The sequence below is a fragment of the Triticum urartu genome, chromosome 3 (genome assembly GCF_003073215.2).
Source record: "Triticum urartu cultivar G1812 chromosome 3, Tu2.1, whole genome shotgun sequence".
Classification (NCBI taxonomy): Eukaryota; Viridiplantae; Streptophyta; class Magnoliopsida; order Poales; family Poaceae; genus Triticum; species Triticum urartu.
Genome location: NC_053024.1, coordinates 699444898 through 699467048, shown reverse-complemented (window position 1 = coordinate 699467048; position 22151 = coordinate 699444898). Strand labels below are relative to the sequence as shown.

The window sequence follows — 22151 nt, the reverse complement described above, 5'->3', positions numbered from 1 at the left end:
GACAGCAAAGGTACACGTGAGATGAAATGGCAAGTCAAGTTCCAGTTATACTCGAATAGGAACATGTACTAAATACAGGTCGTAAGCTGGCACATCAAAATGACATTGCTGACTTGCCCGTTTATTAGATCAAACCAGCATGACAAATAGAAGATGAAACTTTGGAACATAGTACAAACTGAACTTGCCTTTTAGTTTGCGAGTCTGAAATAAAGCTGTCACAAACAAAGGAGTGTAATGAAGAATGCAACAGAGCAAGCAAACCAGACATCAGTACATATATAGTAACTAATGGTTCATACGGGCAAATTGCAGTGGCCGCCCTACAAACTGGTTGTTAAATTGACAGAAAATTAACCAGCCAGTATACATCATAAGTACATAACCCTTCCTTGCAAAAGAAAGAAATGGAGAAGGAAGTTCATCATTAGCGAAATGCAGGAGGCGCCGCAGAAACTTGGTGCTTCTTGAATCTAACTAAAGTGATAGCAGTATTCAGGCATAAGTGGGTACAATTACAATAAGAGTTTCATGTCGCTGCAGAAGACAAATCAAAAGACCATGGCAAATGCAGTGTTCCTGAGTCTCACCATCTCAATTTGCAAGAATGGAAGTGTTCAGCACAATATTCTAAATCTAACACATGTAGAACATAAACGCTCAACATACGCGACACTGAATCGACAATAGCACACGGATATACAAGAGAGCTCACTTGTGGCATTCTTGCTTCTTCTGATGGTGGTCATATCTGACATTCTCTTTCGGGTGGATAATATTCAAATCTTGCCTTTGTATAGATCGCTTTCACTCAGTGCCATGTTAGTGTTTTTCTTCACTTGGCAAAAACATATTGGATCAATCATCATATCATAACACAATAAGATTTTTCATGCCTTCATCAAATTGATGTCTATTGGTTGAATCATGCTTCTATTTATGATCTCATTGAGTAACTCTATCACCGAGCTCAAATAGGCTAATCTCTGGTTTTCCATGATAAACAAAAAATTCGGCTATCAATTTACCTATCAGGTGACCTTGCTTAATCTTCTAATCTTCTGAAAACATACTTAGATATAATAACTAATCCTATAGATGACAAGGTAGATCGAAACTAATAGTAAAAGAAGCTTGACTCTAGATTATCACTTTGACATAATCTACAATTCAAGAACTTCTTTTACTATTTCTTTGCTGCTTTCCATGTCATTCGTGTGTGTGGCTTCTGTTGTGTTCTATGTCTAGTTTACCCTAACTTGCTTAAGACTAAAGATTATGGTTTTGTTCTATGATCTATCTTCACATCATTTATTATATGTAAGCATATATCCAGAAGATTACAAAATTAAGCGAGACCAATTCATATGAAGATGGATAGCTGAAGATTTGTGTATCATGTAAACACGAAATTGACCCATTTGAGCTAGGAGAGTTACTTCAGTGAGCTGATAAACAGAAGTACGATCCAACCCGTAGACATCACTAGTGAGGCAGAAAAGTCTTATGGTGTCCATGACATGATGCTTGATCTAATATATTCGTTGCGTAGAGAAACGCTCATGGCAATGTTCAATCTAAAAGAACATCGATGGTAGCAGCCAAATAACAGGATATTCTTCATTTCCACCACAACAATTGTGATTCCCATTCCATGCCCAAGTACCTGTGCATGTGAAGATTTTGAAACAATTAGTTGGCAGGCAAGTTAACATGAGTATACTATTTATTCATAAAGAGAAGATAACAATGAATAATGAGCTATTTATCAAGGCAAAAAATAAGCAGAATCTAGAGTGAATCACAAATGATTTGCACTTAAGATGTTAATCTGATATATGTTTCTTCACAAAGAGAGGTCAGTAGTGAAGTATGTGCTAATTATCTGGCAACAAATGGCCTCACTAAAGCAGACCCTAGGAGTAAATCTAACATGGATAATCAAGGATTTGCACCGAAGGATTAAGATGCGCACACCGGCCGGCCGGCCGGTACTTGAGGAAACTAGATTAAACAACCTAGAACGGAAGAAGACCAGAAATTTGAACTGAAGATGCACACCACCATGAGTTTAAGTTCATCGGATCCAGATCAGGAAGAAACGAAATATACCTCATGTCCTTGTTCTGCGAGATCCAGCCTTTGGTACCTCTCCGGGCTGCTGCACGTACTCACCGACGAGGAGGTCGCCGGTGGCCGGCAGGACGCACCAGCCCCGGGACGAGCCCAGCCGGCGAGATCTACTCCACGGCTCGACCTCTGCCTCTGACTGACGGACTCTCCCTCTCTCTAAACGGGTCCCTCCAAACGCTGTAGAAATAACCGCCGGGGGGAGAGGGGTTAACGGATCCGACCAATCACATGCCGGCACAGAGCTGCTACCATGTGGGTCCTCTGCGCGGTATGGTCCCATGTGTCATCCAGCTTAGACAAACATTGAACAGCTAAGTTGAGGTCTGATAGATCTCCTGGTCAAAGAGCATCTCCAGCCGCGCCCTTAGAAAGGCTTCCCAGATGATTTTTTTACGCCGGCGCCGAAAAAACGGCCCAGTCGCGTTCTCGGGAATCCGTTTTTCACCGGTTTGGGCCGAAATCAGCGTCGGCGGACCCAGGTCGAACCCGACGCGCCGGGGGGCGCCGGGGCGAGTGTTTTTGCGCGAAACAGCCGCGGGCCCGCCGAGTCAGCGAGACAGACGCTTCATCGACCTCATCGCCTCGGTTCCCGTGGGAATCAATGTGAAGGCTGCCGCGCTGCCGCGCCGGTCGCCTCCATTGATGCCTCACGGGCGGCGCAGTGAAGACGCGCGTCCCGCCCGCATGCGCCACGCGTTCGCCCGCATGCCGCCCCCCGGCGACCCCCCTTCGGCTATAAAAAGGCGCCCCTCCCCGCTGGTGAGCGCCACAGCCTCCCCCTCTACCTTCAGTGAAAGCCTTTTCCCCGCCGGCGAGCTCTCCCACCACTCCCCTGCCCGCCGACGAGCGAAACCATGGCGGAGAGATACCCAGGCGACGGCGGATCGGCGAACGGCTTCGACCGCCGACACCTCCAGGAGCCGGAGGCGCGCCTTCTGTACGAGGCCGAGTACCCGGCGCCCCCCGACATGCGCGTGCCTGGCTCGTGGAGACTGAGCGCCGGCGGCGTCCCGGTGCGCGAAGGGGCGGCACGACGGGCGAAGATCGCCCGCATCCGCTCCTCGTTGACGGAGGAGCAGCGGAACGAGCCGAGGTACGCGCCTGACAGCGAAACGCTATGGACGATGTACTTCCAGCGCTGTCGCGTGGAGCAGATCGCCTCCGTCAACGGCATTGTCCCCCCGCGGCTACCACAACTCCGAAGGACGGCGCGAGTGGTGGGGCGTCCCCGGCCGCACACTCGACGCCGTCCTCGACCACATCGAGACCGGCAATGTGTCGCGGCTGGAGTACCCGACACGGCCCTCCTTCTCTCGTCGGCGTGGCAGTTCCTGGATGCCGCGGCGAATGGAGCCGGGGTCGTCCTCGTCGTCGGGCTTCGGCTCGCCGGCCCTCCGCCCCGTCAAGCCCGAGCCGAAGGAGACACCGCTCGGGCGCCGTGCTCGCAGCGGCACCCTCGTCATCAACGAGCCCTCGCCTGCGACTGCACCGACGAGGCGCTCCGTCCGCCTGGTCCGGCCGAAGCCCGAGCCGGACATGCTCCCCGTGAAGCCGGAGCATGCCGGCATGGTGGCCCCCTACGACGAGTCCGCCCTCAAATGGGCGAGGGAGGACTACGTCCGCGAGCAGGTGCGCCGCCAGCGTCGGGCGTAACTGGAGACCCAGGCCCGTAGCCGCGCCGAGGAGCGTCGCCGTGTCGCCGAGGAGGGCGGCGTTATCATCATCGACAGCGACGACGAGGGCGAGTCCGGGCCGTCAACCGCTGTCGGCGACCCCGACGAGGGATGCAGCAGGCACGCAGGTGAGGCGCGCGGCGACGACGACGACGGCGGCGACTACACCCGCTTCTACAGACTTCTTGGCATGTAGACGGTGGCGACAGCGGCTTATTAGGCTTTTAGTTCGTTTTTAAGTTAGTTCATGCATGTTTTTAAGTTTTTGTACAAATTTTGTCGAAAATTGGCCGAATTTTGCCGAGTTTGCAAAAAAATTGAAACGAACTTCGCCGAACCCGCGGCGACCGCGGGCGCATGACTGGGAGCAAACCGAGCCCCAGGGGGCGATCTAGCGCCGGCTCGCCCCCAGGGCGCTCTTTTTCGGCGCCTGGGGGGCCGAATGGCTGGAAATGCTCTAATCGTGCGTGATTTCGCTTTCACCTAAGGATCATTTTCTTACTACTACTAGTAAGCTTGGGCACTGCATCTTTCTGATTGCAACTCCATCTGAAATCTCCCCACTCACGCAGAAGTTGCTACAAAAGAGCAGACAGCAGAAGGCCTGACCAACGTTTCTGGAACGTGTGGTGACAAATCGGAATACCTCACAACAACGCAAGGACCTGGCCAGTAATTACACCCGAATGTGCCCATGTATAACAAACGCTGCACAAACTGAGGCATCGCTAAATAATCTGTCCGACTGAATTTGGCGTGGCTTCAGCCTTACAGCTTCACTTAGATTTCTCTGGTTGAAACTGCGTCCGAAACCGACTGGCTCTCACGCACCGTTCAAGAAAAAAGATTAATCATGCATTAACCGAGGGGCAACATAACAAGACACTGCTAATGACAATCGATCTATGAGATCATCGTCTTTGTATGCTTCACTTGATACAATTTTGTTGCAAGATAACAAAAAAAAACATCACATATATGATTTGGTCCCCTGTATAAAGTTAGAAGAGTCGGTTGATTTGCCTCATCTTGTTGCAGAACGAAGACGGATCAAACGGCATGGCAAACGCAGTGTGCTTGACAGTATGGCTGGAGAAGAAGTGGAGGCATGCGCGATCAAGTACATGTCGACGACATTTGTTAGCTCATGCTGCCTGCAATGCCATGTTGAAGGGCATACATGTCAATGGCCCAGCTAAATGTTACAGAAGAAGAAAACATAGTCCATCCAACTACGAAAAGGGCACATATACAGGGCACGTATTTGTACTAGTGCTACTAGTGGATTGCTTGCTAATGTAACGTGGAGCACTTTATATGTGATCTTGTGGCAAGCAGAAGTAACAACTGATGCTATGTATTTATGCACCATAAGTAACCAAGGCGAAATCCACATTGCAGATTTGCTGGAACTTCAGATGGGCGCGTAGCATATACTGCTAGCAAATACATGCAGATGTGGATCGTGCAAGCACATGCATACAAATGGTTCAGTCAAATGTTCCGAACAGAAAATAAAAGCACAGGTTTCATCCAATAGAAACACATATTACTTAGTGGATTGCTCACTAATCTGAATTACTTAACATATGTAATCTTGTAACTTTGCTGCATAAGTAGAAGTAGTTCATATTACAATATTTAGGCTTTAGGGTCCAGATCAATCGACCTAGCTAGCTAAACAAAATATTGAAATTAAGTATAGCTCAATGCTGTTAGCATAATACCTGCTGAGTGAAAGATTTGGTGAATCGACCTAGCACTCTCGCCGCCTAAAACTGTACAAAGAAGTGGAGAGGAATTAAACACTTGGTGAGAAAACAAAAGAATACACGTACACCAGAGGTTAGCTCGTGGAGGTGTATTTCTCTAGAAACTGAGAAAGAAACAAAGAAAGAGCAATGACACATAAGAATGAACACCTAGTGTGCGTACCTATTCCTATACATGCGTCAATGTAAGTCAAGGACGGGATGGTTGGGGTGGTCCTCTGCTGCGGCCCTCAGCACTGCCTTTGCTTCATACACCTCGCGATCACTAGCTTCCTCCTTAATAACTTTAACCTCAACTCGCTCCAAGGAAGGGAGGTGGCGCTTGCACAAATCGATGTTTTCACGGGTGATCCACTTAGCTGAGAAGGTGAAGCCAAGGTGCTTAAGCCTCGGTGCAGCTCCTCGTGGAAACATAGATGGCAATGCACCAATACAAAGGAAGTGACACTCCGTCGCACACGGGAATAACGCAACAGAGGAAAGGGCGGACATTTCCACCACACGCTCTTCATAGAACTTAGAAATATCCATTATCTCGAGAACACAAAGAGCAGGAAGCATCCCAATAAGTTGGATGGCCTCCGATGACACTTTAACCACCTTTATATGAAGATAGGTGAGGAGAGAAAGCGATGAAGCATTGATCCATGATGGCAGTGTCTTGAACCAACTCGACGGTAACGAGAAAGCCAATCTACGGAGTTGCAGAGGAGGCACCCAATCTTCGCTCAGGAAATTGATTTCTCCACCACGGACATAAATATCTAGACTGTCCAGTTTGTACAGATTACTAAGAGATCTCATCAAAGCTTTATCCAGGATCTCATCAACATGGTAGTAAACTTGGAGCACCCTGAGCTTGGTCAGATGGCCCAATTCTTTCACAGCATTGAGGTCCTTGTCAAACATCATCATTGTACCTAGCACTTCTAGGGAAACCAGATTACTTATCCCAGACGGCAGCTTCATATGATAGTCAACATGCAGGCACATCAGACGTCTTAGATGAACAACACTTGATGGCAGAACTTTTATCTTAGTACCTCTTAAATCCAAGGTAAGCAAAAATTGTAGCTTCCCAATTTCAGTGGGAAGGTCCTCAACATGAGTATATCTTAGTCCTAAGTACCTCAGATGTAAAAGATCTCCCACATACCCAATATCCGAGATATCACAACCTTCGAAATCCAACACACGAAGAACTTGAAAACTTGAAATATCCAACAGTTTCCCGACAACCTTATTGGTGAAAATGGTAATAGATCTCATGTGTGCCATCCTAGAAATATCAACATCCATCTTGCTATTTTGGATGGACAATCTGCGAACCAAATTAGGCATTTTTCTTCCGGTGCCATCCAAAATTGTGACGAAGTTTTCTTCACTTGACAGTGAGCATATGAGATCAAGCACCATGTCATGTACACGACACGCTTGTTTATCTTCTCTATCATCAATGCAAATTGGCTGGATCATACTTCTATTTACAAGTTCATTGAAGTAGTTGTTACCAAGCCCATATAAGTCAGTTTCTTGTTTTTCACTATAAACAAGACCTTCTGATATCCATCTCCATATTAGCTTTCCTTTCATAATCTTGTGATCTTCTGGGAAGATGCTAAGATATAACAAACAAGGTTTCAGATACGAAGGTAGATCATAATAACTGAATAATAATATCTTTTTCATCTGCTCCAAACCGCAATCTTCTGTAAGTCCGCGACCAATGGAATTGAGCAAAGCATACCATTGGTCCTTTGTTTTCATCTCATGATTATTAGCCAGAAGACTTGCTATAGAAATAATAGCTAATGGTATGCCACCACATTTTTTCAAAATGTCTTTGGATACTTGCACCAACTCTTGAGGACACCCTTTCTCATTAAATACTCTTTTATAGAAGAGCATTCTTGACACAACGTCTGAAAGAGGTTTCATTCTGTAGATATCATCCTTGGAAGAGCAGCATGCTTTAGAGACATTGATGATGCGGGTTGTCGTAATTAGTCGGCTTCCAGGACTCTTCTTGGAGAAAGCGCACTTGATTAATTTCCACACTTCTGTATCCCATATGTCATCAATTATGATGAGGTACCTTTGTTTACATTTTGCATTAGTTAGTAAATCAGTACAATGAAGATATATACAGTAAGATATATATTATATTAGTATGGATATGTTATTTCAGAGGAAACTAACAAAAAAGTATTTATAACTCGACCAAATTGCATATTCTGAGACCTAGATTTCCACACACATACCATAACTTATGTGCAACTATAGTTCTAGAAATGTGCAATTGTTGCATTAACAGTTGAGATCATCCACTTAGGCATAAGAATTTCTTGGTCGCCTTAATGTATGCACTCCCTAATTGTTGAAAGATGGGTTATGTACTAACTACATCATTTACGCCAAAAGCATAAAATTGTAAATCAACAATATGGTATCAAGATGCATATGCACTACTCTAAAATACTATCATTATTTAAGTAGACAAAATGATAATTAATCCGTTTGCAAAAGGAAAGAAACACATGTACCTCTTTCCATTAAGGAATTCAATTATTTCATCGACCAGATGATTTTCTTCCCATTCCTCACTATGAATGCGTGCATACTTGCTCTTGTCAAGTTCATAGAGAATATTCTTGAAGACTTTCTTCTTGCTGGGATTCTGAGAAACCGAAATAAAAGCATCATAATCGAATTGCCCTTTGATCTTCTCATACGCTGATTTGGCAAGAGTTGTCTTGCCCAACCCACCAAATCCAACAATAGAGACTGTCTTCAATGGATGCTTCAACCAATCATCACCTTCAATCAACATGTTTATCAACTCATCTCGTGTTTCATCAATGCCGACGAGTTCAGACACATCTGTGTATAGGGCCATCATGCGAGGGTCAACACTAGCACTAGTGCTAGGATCTCGCATCCCTTGCTCATACCTTTGGCGCAGCTCGGCCAACAGCTTAGCTTGATGAACCGCTTCTTTTAGAGCATCAGAGATCTGATGGAGATCCTTGCCATTCTTGAATAATCTTTTAACCTTCTTGAGTATCTTCTTGACTTTGTTCTTTGGGTTGGCAGGTTTGCCACCATCCCCCACGCGCACCATGAAAACATCAACAATTTCCTCCATTTGGTACGACAACTCCTTGACATTTCCTGCCCAAATCTTGACCCCCTTGTGAAGCTGGTCCACGGGAACTTCTGCCACCTTACTCAGGGAAGCATGCATCAATGTGAGCTCTATCATGAGAGACTCGATGCCTTTCCTCACTTGTTTCTCCATGGTGAGCTCTCCCATGAGCAGCTCACTGAGCTTCGGGAGGAGAGGGCCAATAGCCCCCATGGCAATCTCCATGTCTCAGCCTCTCTGGGAGTGGTTTGGGTCTCAGAGGGCTGGAAGCGCTATGTGGTTACTCCAAAGGCACACTAGGCAATGATCGTGTCATAAGGGAGAAACTGGCTAAGGTATAGAAACCAGTGTTGTACAGAATTCTTACTAATTTAACGATGTATCTGGATTAGTTAGACGGTCATGTTCATAGTCTGGCTGCCATGCGGGGCTGTGGATAGCGGGGTCCCATGTATCGGCGGTTGTGGTAGTAATAGTAGACGGTGTTACTCTCACAAGGCTTAGATTAGATCTTGAGATGGAAGAAATAAATAGCCTCGTAATTATACACCGCACCACCAATCACAAGGCACTGACTTAGCGTACGCGTAGTTTTCATGTGACTTAGAAAAACTAGAGAGATTCCTGATGTTCCCTAAGATCATGTGTGCATCACTAATTAACATCCATGTGGCCATGTTTAAGCACCAGGACAACTCAGTTTGCATTGACTCCAGACAAGCATGACAGTTACTTGGATAATTGGATTAATCAACTAGGGAACCACCGCCCGGCGCACCGAAAGAAAAGAAAAAAAAACAAAGGACAGATTTGAACCTGTTTAACTCCATGAATTGTTGCATCATTTAAGGGCCAATAACTCGAGAGAAGCGTTTTGGATCTCGGCCTACATGAAGGCCGAATTTTTGAAAAATAAAAACTTTTGGTTTCAAAAAAAATCTGGAAAAAACTGTACAAGTAAACAAGGATGTGAGGTGTATGTGTGTAAAATTTCAGAATGAAATACGTTGAAATACTACTTGTACAAAAAGACAAATTCATGGTCTGGGGATGACTAGTATCATGTGTTAAAAAGCCCCAAATGTTTTTTATTTTCTGCAAAGCCCTCATTCCAATGTATTTCATCCTGAAAATATACACACTTGTGCATTATGCCTTCATCTATATCTGTATTTTTTTCCAGAATTTTTTTGAAATGTATGAATTTTCATGAATTTTGAATTTTGCATTTGGAGGCCTCCATGGAGCTCGGCCTCCAAAAGTAATTTCCACAGTAACTCATATGTCTTTCCTATTTGTATTGTCAAATTTGAGCCAATCAATCTCCATGCGCTGACTTTGCGACGCGTTGTCACCCATGTGGAACACACTAATTAATAGCCATGTGGATGTGGATCAGTGGATGTGTATGTGACTATGTCTAAGTATGCGCTAGGATAAGCGTATGCCCCTTTGGCCCTGTCCTTTGGTGCTTGCCAATAGACAATGGGCGTCAGGACACTTGAGATGATGCCATCGATGGCTCGATGCCCCAACTCTCTAAACAGGTGCATTAGTGTAGTTAAATAGCTAAGTTTTGCATTGTCTAGAAACCCACAGCTGCCTTGGTCGTTGGATTTAATCAACTTTGGAACCACGCACCTCCTTGCGTCCGTAGTGGAGCAAATGACCACATATTGCTAATTTTAAGAACGGTGGTTGATCTAGACTCCGCAGCTATATTCCCGCAGCTAACTTCGAAGGGCCTCTTTCACTCAAATGATTTTTAAAGACAATTTGTAGGATTGTAATCCTTAAGGCTTTTTCCTACATTCGTGGTTTGATTCCTAGGATTACAATTCGTAAGATTTTCTTCCTTAGGATTTGTTTGTACTAGTTTTCATAGTAGAATTTCCATCTACTCCAGCTCCGTGTCAAGAACATCTATCCTATGTGCAATCAAACGCCCATTAGTCCTATAAGATTGGAGATGCCATGCTACTGCGTTCCAGTATTTTTCCTATTCCTGCATTTTAGAAATCCTATGAATCAAAGAGGTCCTAAGACTATTTCCTTGCACTGTTTGATTGAAAGTATAAGGCCTCATTCGGTATGGAGGAAACAAAAACATAGGATTTAGGAGTAGTAGAGAAATTGTCTTGTCTCGCTCGTACACACAAAATAAGCTTTGAGTGGATGTGTAGATTTCTCTAAACATAGAAAATAAATAGTATTCCTACAAAATTCCCGTACGCGTTTCCTACAAACCGAATGCATCTATAGGAAATTCTTCTCTGGATCTCTTTGTTCCTATGCTTTTCTTGTAAAAATCCTTCAAACTGAATGAAGCCTAAGGATGGATACAAAATATATTTGCTGCATCGGAGCATCTAATGCGCTTGTGGACAAACAGATGCCATCATAAACTGAAGAAGTCCTCATGATAGAATTAAAACAATTTTGTCATTCTGCTCATCAGCCATCAGTTGGTGGGATGAAGTATCATCAACACGGTTTGTGGTGTTCACAAAAAAGGGCAGAAATTTGACAACATCAACACGATATGCTTTTATTACACCACACAGTTTCTAATCTAGATTCAAGTTTCACATCAATAAATAAAATAGAAAAAAAATAGTTGATTATATAAATTTGTGAATTCTAGCTAATTAAAAAAGATGGTGCGTGAAAAGTGCGACCCAACTAGAGGCGAGAACGCGTAGAAGAAAGAACCAGCGAATAGTTGATTATATAAATTTATTTATTTACATTTTTTCAAAAGGAGAATTATTTATTTTGTTGCCTTTGTATTTCCTTTTGTTTGCTACTGTGTGCCCTATCAACCTAAAATCATGCTTATGTACCGTCATGACATGTGGTGTAAACTGACGTGTTGCTACGCTACAGAAAAGTAACAAGTTGCCTGATATGGTTTGCTCATCAAATCTTTCTTAACTTCAGACATCGATGCATCAACAGGGTCACTAACACCCACTACTTTCCCTCTTTGTTTGGTAAACTTTGTACCATGAAAAGGTGATGAAGAAACAAAAACGCAACGGCTAGAATTGAAGGCAAAACTTCACAAGATCTTATTAACTGAACAAATTCTTATTCCACAAGTCTGCACTAAACGAGTCTGAATTCTGAAAGCTGCTATGAAGAAAGAAACGAAACAGATAATCCAAGCAGGCAAATTAACCTACCAGCAGTACATTGTAATGCAGGAGGCACGGCAGAAACTTGACAGTTCTTGAATCGACGGAAGTGATAACGGAATTCAGGCATAAGTGAATATCATGTAAGGAGGTGTTCGGCAGTCCTCTAGCTCCTTGAAATCTCAGAATCTATGGAGCTCCTTTTTCCCCGCTCCGTCATTTTCAACTATAGCTCCACCAACTCCCGGAGCGGACTTGGGTAGTGGAGAGTCTTCGAACAGACCCTAAGCTTCATGTTGTTACAGAAGGCAAGGCAAATGCAGCGTCCTTGAACCTATATCTTGGTCGGACTAGAAGCAGGGGAGCGCTGGAGGCTCGCACCTTGGAGTCCATGTCGACGAATTCGATTAGCTCCTGCTACTTGCAATGCCACGTGAGAAGACATGCGTTGATATGAACGGCTCGGTTACTCTAAATACAGAAGCACACACAGTCACATGTAATATTCACCACGTTATGTGCAATGTTGAAGCATGCAACATAAATGCTTCAAACAGTTAATGTGATGCATCACCTCTGTTCCAAATAATAAAACGTTTTCGACATTTCAATATAGACTACATTCGGACTGAAATAAATAAACAAACACATGAAACACGTGTATATAGTTCTGATTTTTAAATATATTAGAACATCTTATAAATCAAACTGGGGGAGTAGTATTTTCTGGCACCATCAGTAACCTGTCGAAGCGAAGATCACACTGCGATCTCCCTGTCTTAGCTTGTGCGGCTTTAACTAAACGCGAGTCTGGTGGTGTTCTGGGTGAAGTGGCTGGTAGCGTGCGAATATTCATTTCTAACCCGGGCTCGGCTGCTCTCAGTGAACAGTAAAACTTTTAAAAAAAACACTAGAAAAATCTTTGTTTCCTAGTAGAAGCTGGGGTAGCCAGGAATGTAGGAAACCAACATTGACCGCATCAGTACTTTTCTCAGCTCGAGATCAAATGCTTCTGGTGTGAACAATAGGGTCCAAAAAAATGTGAACCATTTTTTACAAACTTTAGGTAATGTTTGTAGTGCTTGCAGAGTTTCATTATAATAAAATCACATTGGTGAAAATCATGGCAAACAAAATAAATTTATGTGTTCAAAAGTACCATTTCAGAGCATTGATTTGATTTTTCTTTTTGGCCACGAGTGCAAGCACTCCAAACATTTCTTAAAGTTTGCCTAAAAGAATTCAGATTTTTTTTAATTTTTAAACAATTTTCAAATTTACTGTTCATCCAAGAGCATATGAGCTGACCGCGTTGTTGTTGTTTGTGCCAAAGAAAGGTACATCTTGCACCATGGGCCGCTATAACTATCCAAAGTCTCAAAAAATTGAAAGGATCATGTACACTACAGCTTGGAATTGGCTTTGGATCGAGTAACACTAGAATTTCTAGGGATCAAAAAATTGTTGCGGCTAAATTAAATCGAATCTCAATTACAACTTCATGTCTTATTATAAACTGAACTGTTTGAAAAATTGTACTATAAACTGAACTGACTGCAATACAATCTCAATTAGAACTTAATGCCCCTACTACAGAAGAAATACAAATCAAAACAAGGCAAATGCAGTGCTCTAGAGCCTCAGCCTCTTATGCCGCCTCAATTAGCAAAAACTAGTTAGCAAAAATGGAAAGCATGCATGACCAATATCCTCAAACGGTTCAACAAGTAGATAAGCACGGACATTGCACGGCCTCACTTGTGATCCTGCCACTGATGGCAGTCAGAAAGAAAATAACAGTTGAAGACGTTGGTACTGTACATCTAATTTTACCTACAAAAAATCATTGCATCAGTTCATGTAACATATACAGGACATTAAAAAAATACACAGCAACATATACATATCATTTCAGAACAATTACCTTACATTTCATACAAAGAGCAGAGCAAGAAGACTTCAAAAGCTGCTACTGCTATAAAGAAAAGGGACACATTGTATAACCAAAATCACACAGAATAACAAGCCAGCATCAAAATAAAGGAATGGGGTAAACAAGTCTGCAGGAGCCGACACAGAACTTTGACAGTTCTTGACTCAACTATAATTCAGCATCAGTGGGTACAAATACACCAAGAGACTCATGACTAATTCAGCACTAGTTGGTAGAAATACAATAGGAACTTCATGTCATTGCAAACACAGTATTCTTGAATCATTGTGACTGCCAAGAATGGAGACATGCAGCACAATATTCTAAATCCAGGGCATGTAGAACTTGGAGCACTCAACAAGCTACACCCAATCAACAATTGCAACAGACCTCATTGTGACATAGCTGCTACCTGTCATGCTCTTTCGGATGGATAATCTTCACATCTTGCCGCCTTAGGATAGAAGGCTTTCACTGAGTGCCATGCAAGGGTTCTTCAGCATATGGAATCAATCACCATATCATGTATACAATAAGATTTTTCCATGCCTTTATCAACATTGATGTCAATTGGTTGAATCATGCTCCTATTCACGATCTCACTAAGCAATTCTACCACCGAGTTCAAACTTGCTAATCCCTTGTTTTTCATGATAAACAAAACCTCAAACTATCCACCTTACATATCGAATGAGCTTGCTTAATCTTCTAATCTTCTATAAACATGCTTAGACATAATAACTAATCCTATGGATGAGAAGGTAGATCAAAACTACTGGTAAAAGAGGGTTGACTTCTAGATCATCACTCTTTTATAATCTACAAGTCAAGTGCCTCTTTTACTCATTTTCTTTGCTAATTTTCTTAGTATTGGTGCATGTGTGCCTGCTATTTGTGTTAAATCACAAAAAGTAGCCTACACCATCTTGCTTTAGATTAAGAATTGTGTTCATGTTTCTATGATCTACCTTCGCATCATTTATTATATGTAAGCATATTTCCAGAAGATTACAAAATTAAGAGAGAACAACTGATATGGAGATGGATAGCTGAAGGTTTTGTGTGCCACGCAAACGAGAAATTGGCCCATTTGAGCTACAAGAGAGTTACTTCAATGAGCTCATAAACAGAAGCATGATCCAACCAGTGGGCATCAACGGTGAAAGCATAGCAAAATCTTATTGCGCACATAATATGATGAATTGATTAGTACGACCAAGATACTCTGCTCTCTTCACTTTATTCTATACCAAGGTACCTATTGAAAAGAAAATATTTGTAAGGTCGGCAGGCAAGCAAACCTGCAGGAGTACAATATATCTTCATGAAGAGAAATACAGTACTGAATCATGAGCTAGTTATCTCATCTAGGAAAGAAATGAGCATTACCTAAAAGAAACTCAGACACTCTAAATGTACACATAAAAAATAACAGTGAATGACAAGCGGTCTGCACTTAAGATCGCACACACACCAACCATCACAAAAAAAGTAACGGGCTAATAACAATCTCACACTATTATCACTGGTGCACATCTCTTCATAGAAGAAACCCAGACCTACGTAGAAGTAGTAGAGCAAGGCATAGAGAACTTTTGGTTTCCTCGAGCAGCTTGTACCATCAGATTAGCACACTATAAATCTACCATGGATGGCCAGCAATCTGCACTGAAGAACTAAGATGCACACACGAGCCGGCAATGAAAAAAAGTACTTGGCACGCATGATTTACTTGCTGAAGAAAATAGATCTACTCATGATTCGGTCGAACCCCTACGATTTAATCAAGTTTCAAAGTGAACGCGCGATTCTACTACGGTGGATGCCCAGCAGTTCGGGCTTGAGATGCACGCACCTATGATCCTAGTCCAACAGCCTAGCTCAAGCGGATCTACTGAAACGGAAGGAGGAGATAGTAAAACCTACGGCGGATCACCAACAGCTCACGCTTAAGCAGTGGATCTACTTAGTAAACTGTACGAAACTGAAGTAGACGGACGGATCCAGACAGGAAGAGAACGAGGTATACCTCGGATCGCTGGCGCACTTTGCCCCGCGAGATCCGGCAGTCCCCCTGCGAGCACGCGCCTCTTCGGGCCGCTGCGCGTGCTCACCGACGACAGAGCAGGCCGGCAGGGGCGTGCTCGCCTCGGTGGTAGAGGCGGCCGGAGACCCCGCTACAAGATCTAGTCTAGTCCATTCCACCTCCACTGACTCTGCCCTCTCCAAGCGCGGCTCGGCCCGGTAGAAATAACCGCGGGGGGAGCGGGCGAGGTGGCGGTCGCGACCGGCCATGTGCCCACGCGGAGGCGCTGCGCTGTGGCCCTCCGCGCGGAATGGGCCCATGCGTCGGCGGGGTGGGGCGGGAGTGAGAGGTGGTGGGCGTGGAGGGCTCAGATCCGATCTCGGGGCGGGTGGGTGGGGGCATTGGATGCCGCCGTCTGGACTGGTGTGCCAGGGCCCAGGGGTGGGTAAATTATGGTGGATGGGCCGGGGCGGGCGGTGGTGGGTCGGCCACGAGCGCGCCTGCACGCGGATTTGGCGCTTGCGGGGAAGCTTCCCGGAACTTGCCGTGGCGTGGCGTGCGGGGTGCGGTGTGCAGGAGTAGTTTTTCTTCGAGTGTTTGGCTCGAGGCAGGCAGTGAAGCCCGAAACAATGGCTGAGTTAATTATCTACTATGGGTGCGGTGTACATGGGAGTGCTTGTTCGCTCTCTTGTGCACGAGTTGTTTTACTGAGATCTCTGGTCATTTTTACTCCTCGTGTCAGATTTGTGTCAAGACAAATTTTATGAAGTTTAAATCTTGACCAAATTTATATTGAAAAACATGAACATCTACAACACCAACTACATATACTACGAATCTACATTTTATAATTAATCTAGCAGTATTGCCTTGACATTATGAGTACTGATACCTTTTTCTGTAAATTTGATCAAAGGACTGATACTTCGGACAAAACTAATATGCACACTAAAAAGGACAAGAGGTAGCACCTTGTAGCTGTACGAAATAGAGAAAAACGTGCAGTACACAGTAAGTTTACTGCTAATCCACGTATCAGTTCGAGAGAGTATCACCTTGTAGCTGTACGAATTACAGTAAGATTACTGCTGATCCACGTACAAGTTTTGACATGACCACGAAATAACTCCCCGCGCGTGCATGGTCACACGCCATACTACGGGCAAAGATTCCGATCGACATAACGCATTCCGTGCACAAAGAAAAAATTGCATATCCAGACGAGGGCAACCCATCACGTGACACCTGCTACGCTCGGCATGTGTGCTTTACTCGCCCGTGGCCTAGGCTGCCACAGACGCTTTAAACCTCAAATGCGACGCGCTCGCCACGCTACTACAGCAGGGCCAGCAAATTCTACCGACTGAATTTCCAGCCAAGGCATGCATGCACGCACGCACGCGCACTTCAGAGACGACCGCAAGCCGTCCACATTATTTCCACACACTTCGTCTCGTCTCAATCCAACCGACACACGACGCATACACAGAAGTGATAACAACACAGATGGTAGTATATGGAGGCAGGCGACGCCGCTGACTTGGCACTTCTACCGATCGCATCACTCGCTACAGGTGGCTGGCCAGTCAGCTGCTCTTGAGGAACTGGGCGTGGTGCGCGATGTGGTCGTCGATGAAGGTGGCGATGAAGAAGAAGGAATGGTCGTATCCCGGCTGCATGCGCAGGATCAGGGGAGCGCCCGCCGCCTTGCACGCCTCCTCGAAGTTGCCCACCAGCAGCTGCTCCGCCAGGAACTTGTCATCCTCTCCCTGTTCCAATCCACACATAAACTTAAGTGATTGTGCCAACATTACTTCCTCTTCACTGTTATATGATTGGAAGCAAGATAATTAAGCAATGCAGATGTGAGCATTAGGCAGTCCAGATTGCAAATAAAGCGCACTCTGATTGTGAGATGATAAATGTCACATCTTCTCAAATTCATATCCTTCAGAAACAAGTCATGTACAAGCCAACGGTTACTCCCCAGGGCCTTGTACTCTCAACTAGTTCAATCGAACCTGTCATCCTATGTATAATCGATTCCTTGACGCAGTGCTGTTGAATTGCCAAACTTCAGCTCTAGGCAGTTCAGTTGAACATGCATAATTATAACCTCGCAACATCTCACTCCCTGCCAGAAAAGGGATGCTACACTTGGAACTTCTAACATGTTGACCTTGATATTGGCAGATTCACTTACTGAAACATGCAATGAACTCCTACCAGTGTTGGCCAATCTAGACGGAAGAAAGTATCAAAGCTAACCGATCATGCCCAGCTAGAATATCAATCAAAATGGCATCACGTCTTTCAGGCACCAACTCATTTTAAATTGGTCTAGGCCCCAATTTATAACTAACCGATCAATTCCCTGTTGTCCACGAGGATGACTCCATGTTATCACAAGCACCTTACAACAGGATCCTTGTGTCACATCAAGTGAATGGCTGGTTTGAGAATGGAAGGAGGGGGGGAGGGAAATGATCTCAGAGAAGACTGCGTCTCATTTATACCTTCCAGGGACCTTATCCAACTACCTTGTATGCTTATGGAGATGACTAGTTGCTTGGTTGTACTACACTTCGAATTGAAATATGCAATGTAACACACTAAATGGTTCATTCCAACAATATAGAATAAAAACATCGATGGGCTAGAAATAACATGAAAGCAGGAAAAGGGCATTATTTATCGCACTGTTGCATTATACCTGGTCAACCAGGATAGGAGTTGAAAGTGTGTTGCACTTCTTAACCAACAAGGTTGCATCGTATTCCTGCAGTAAGCATGCACTATTAAGTACTTTACATGGCCGGTTTGAGAATGGAAGGAGGGAGGGAGAGAGGGGAATGATCTCAGAGAAGACTTGCCTCCCATTCTGATTTAGTTGTGCCCAGATAGTTTGAGAATGCTTTCTGACCCCAAGGGCAGTTTATTGGGTTAGCAATTGGAGCAAATGCAGACACTGACTGCATAGGTAAGATAAATTCGCAATGCCAAGTGAGATTTCATGGAAGTAATTACAAGAGAGTACAGATATTGCGTGAAGTAGATGCCTACGGGTTTCCTAATCTGAAAAAAGGTTCATAGACAGGAATTTCCAGATGCAGAGGGTTTAACAAATAGTGTCAAATAGTACCTTGTATTTGTCAGTGTTCTTCAAGTAGATAGTCAGTGCACCGTGCCCTCCCATAGAGTGGCCAAAAATTGATGCACATGACGTGTTAAGCTGTTCAAAGTTGTCAGTTAAAACTTTTGGCAGCTCCTTCACAACATAATCATACATGCGCCAGTTTTTCCACTTCTCATTTGTGGCATTCAAATAAAATCCAGCACCTACGCATAAATAGTCAAGATAGGGAAGTTAGTTACCTCTAGCCACATGCACAACACATAGGCCTATCCATATGACACAATTCTTGAAGTGGTACTTGCATATAAAAACTCAACAAATATAAAGCAGCTGCACCTTCTAAGGGACAAATTCATGAATTCATTATTACCTAAATGATTTAGACCTTGTGTAGAAGAACCTCACAGATTAATGAATAGAAATCCTATTATGACCAAATAACATGTACTCCATTATTGAATCTTTAAGGTCAAAAATAGGTGACAGATGAAAGAAAAATGTCCACATGACATTTCCATTTGCCATATCTGTCAAATTCACTTGGTGAATGAATAGTACATGATGTTTGACTTAACAGGTAACAAAGGCTAAAGAGCAACCACATTATCAGATACCACATTGATAAAAAAAAATCTAATCCACCAGATATAAATCTGCTATGCTTTGCATAATTAGAAATAAAAACATCTGAGCTGGCGGCACACTGATGGTTGGGAACTTGGGATAAAGCGTGTCACCGCTAGCTGTTAGGACAATCAGACTACTTTCTGGTTGAGTTTTGACCACATAAATATACAGCAATGTCAACATGAAAAGGACTATTCTTCATCTGATGTGTTGATTAAATAATTACTTTCTCTTCAACACCACAAGAGGTTTATCTGTCAACTGCGGCAATTATGTGCAGATGTTTTTTAACAAAAGCAAACAAAATTATAAATATATGCACCGTAACTAACACAATACAAACAAAGCAGCATAAATTTAACACAAAAAATAGCAAACAGTACAGCTACTGGAAGGTTTTCGACGAATGCTAGAAATCATGCAGAATATCGTTATTCCGTTTATAAATGGCAATGGAAGTTCATGCGTAATTTGTAGACTCCCATGGAAGTTGCCGAATTATATATCCCATAAAGTGCAAATGGCACAACAAGAGTATCGTAGGTATAGTCCTTACCAACACCAAAATCCCAACTATCTGCCTCCCCTTCTACATTTAGTCCACCTGCATGAAACAAAGGAGTGATGAGAAAAGGAAAAGGTTTAAACAAGGACCAAGATCATATAATGTGTTCATGACAAAAGAAAGGCAATAAGAAGAATACATATGAGATCACATTGAACATTCCAAAAGTTATTTGGTAGTCAAAGGAAACGAAACACTTTGTCGGTTGGCAGAATATCAGGAAAACGGCAGTCATTCATCAAGCTAGAATGCCCATAAAACTATTCAGACTCGACTCTACGCCTTCTTTAGGCTGGACAGAAGAATCTGAATCTTATTCCTCAAAAAATTAAAAAATGAAATGTAAAATACAGTTTATACATGTTGCAGACAAGGGGCAGATTGTGTTTTGTTGGCCTTGTTTGGTTATAGTGTCTTCCAGGCTCCAGCCCCGAACAATCCCACTACCGCAAACAATTTTGGACACAATAATCCATGGAGGCACAAAAATGGCATAACATAACCATTAAACAGGGGCAATTCAAACAGTCAGATGGAGGCGTGGTGCTAGCAAATGGACATGGGAAATTGCACCAGATATCAAGTAACACACTATTAGTTGGCGAAAGTCATATTGTATGAGTCAGATGATACTCATGAGCATCACCATGTCCAACCCAGCAAAGAAAGGATCAGGACTATTTATGGGTGGATAATGTAACAGACCCAATTGTGTAGTTTACTAATATCTGATCAGTTTTAGCATCTATGGTTGCAAATTGCCCTGAAGCCTCAGCGTTCAGCAAACACATCACAAACGTAATCATCAAACAAATAGACGACATGGTACCACAAGTCATGTGCACTGCCACCATTGACACGATGCAATTGCACATTAGTGATTAGAGTTAGGCCCTTAATAGTCCCTGAGGCAGAAAATGCTTGGAATTGAGTGTATCCATATGCACGCACAAAACTTACTCTGAGGCATCAGAGGTATTTTCCGTCGAAATTCAACATGCAGAATTCAAGCCGCTCATACCTATCCTGATTGATCTCAATTTTCTTTTCCCTTTTATTTTTCTTTTTCTTTTTTGATAAAATAAAAAAATAATTGGTCGTGAACCCGTGGTAATTGCAGGCATATGGGTACATCCTACAATTTGTCTGGTAGAGGCATCCCAATTCCCGAATCTAAATGCATAAACCACCAAAAAATTCCACAAAAAAAAAATCTTAACCTTACTGCGTTTCGCCAGTCGCCACATCCCCCCACCAATTCCAATATTCCACTCACAATTGGATGGTACGGCCGCGGAGGGAGGGGCAGGCATAAACCCTAGAAATTGAACGCGGCGAGAGAGGGGGGTTAAAGTTAAACGTACGCGGGGAGGTGTCGGGGGCGACGAGGGCGACGCCGTGTGCCGCGGCGGCGCGCTGGGCGCCGGACTTGATGATGAAGTTCTCGTCGGTGCAGGTGAGGCCGGAGAGCCAGTACAGCACCTGCACCACACCCACGACAACGCCGTCAGATCTCTAGGCCGGAGACGGGGAGTGCGGTCCTGGGGGCGGGAGGTAGGGCACGCACGGGGAGCTTGGAGGCCGGGGACGCGGGGAGGAAGAGGGAGAAGGTCATGGGGCAGCCGAGCGAGGCGCTCTGGTGGCGGAAGCGGAGGTTGTGGCCGCCGAACATCTTGGTCTTGCTCAGCTGCTCCAGCGCCGCCGCGGGAGGGGGAGCGGCCGCCGCCATCGCGCGGTCGCCGGCGGGGTGTGAGGGAGTGGTGGTGGGTGGAGACTGGACTGGAGATGGGAGAGTGTAGATTCTAGAAGGGGATGGATCCCAATCCAAACCCCATGGTCACCCGGTGGCCTCTTTTAAGTGGGACCTCCTCCTATCTGTCGCTCCGTTGGTATTTTCGTATTCTCATCTTGTTTTTCCTTGGTTTTTTTCTTTTCGGTCCCAAAAACACGACAATAATTACTTTAAAAACATTAAAAAGCATTTTAAAACAAGGAAACCATTTT

The 22151-nt window shown here is 44.0% G+C and overlaps 2 protein-coding genes and 1 long non-coding RNA gene across 3 annotated transcripts; all 3 read right to left on the bottom strand.

Annotated features, from left to right (window-relative positions):
- Positions 1–252: 252 nt before the first annotated feature.
- LOC125545998 lies at positions 253–2323 on the bottom strand. The gene is made up of 2 exons (XR_007300393.1): positions 2113–2323; positions 253–1666 (listed from the first exon to the last, which is right to left on the bottom strand). It is a non-coding gene; the product is annotated as an uncharacterized LOC125545998 (long non-coding RNA).
- A 2341-nt stretch (positions 2324–4664) lies between these two features.
- LOC125545997 (disease resistance protein RGA5-like) lies at positions 4665–9008 on the bottom strand. Its single transcript, XM_048710075.1, has 4 exons — positions 8122–9008; positions 5742–7673; positions 5534–5584; positions 4665–4960 (listed from the first exon to the last, which is right to left on the bottom strand). Exons 1-2 carry the CDS (start codon positions 8946–8948, stop codon positions 5759–5761), a joined length of 2742 nt encoding a protein of 913 aa, XP_048566032.1. The 5' UTR covers positions 8949–9008; the 3' UTR covers positions 4665–4960; positions 5534–5584; positions 5742–5758.
- Positions 9009–17012: 8004 nt separating this feature from the next.
- Positions 17013–21986, bottom strand: LOC125545996 (S-formylglutathione hydrolase). Its single transcript, XM_048710073.1, has 7 exons — positions 21715–21986; positions 21512–21629; positions 20139–20186; positions 18962–19158; positions 18693–18791; positions 18533–18598; positions 17013–17588 (listed from the first exon to the last, which is right to left on the bottom strand). The coding sequence occupies exons 1-7, from the start codon at positions 21874–21876 to the stop codon at positions 17406–17408; spliced, it is 873 nt and encodes a 290-aa protein (XP_048566030.1). The 5' UTR covers positions 21877–21986; the 3' UTR covers positions 17013–17405.
- Between the last annotated feature and the right edge of the window lie 165 nt (positions 21987–22151).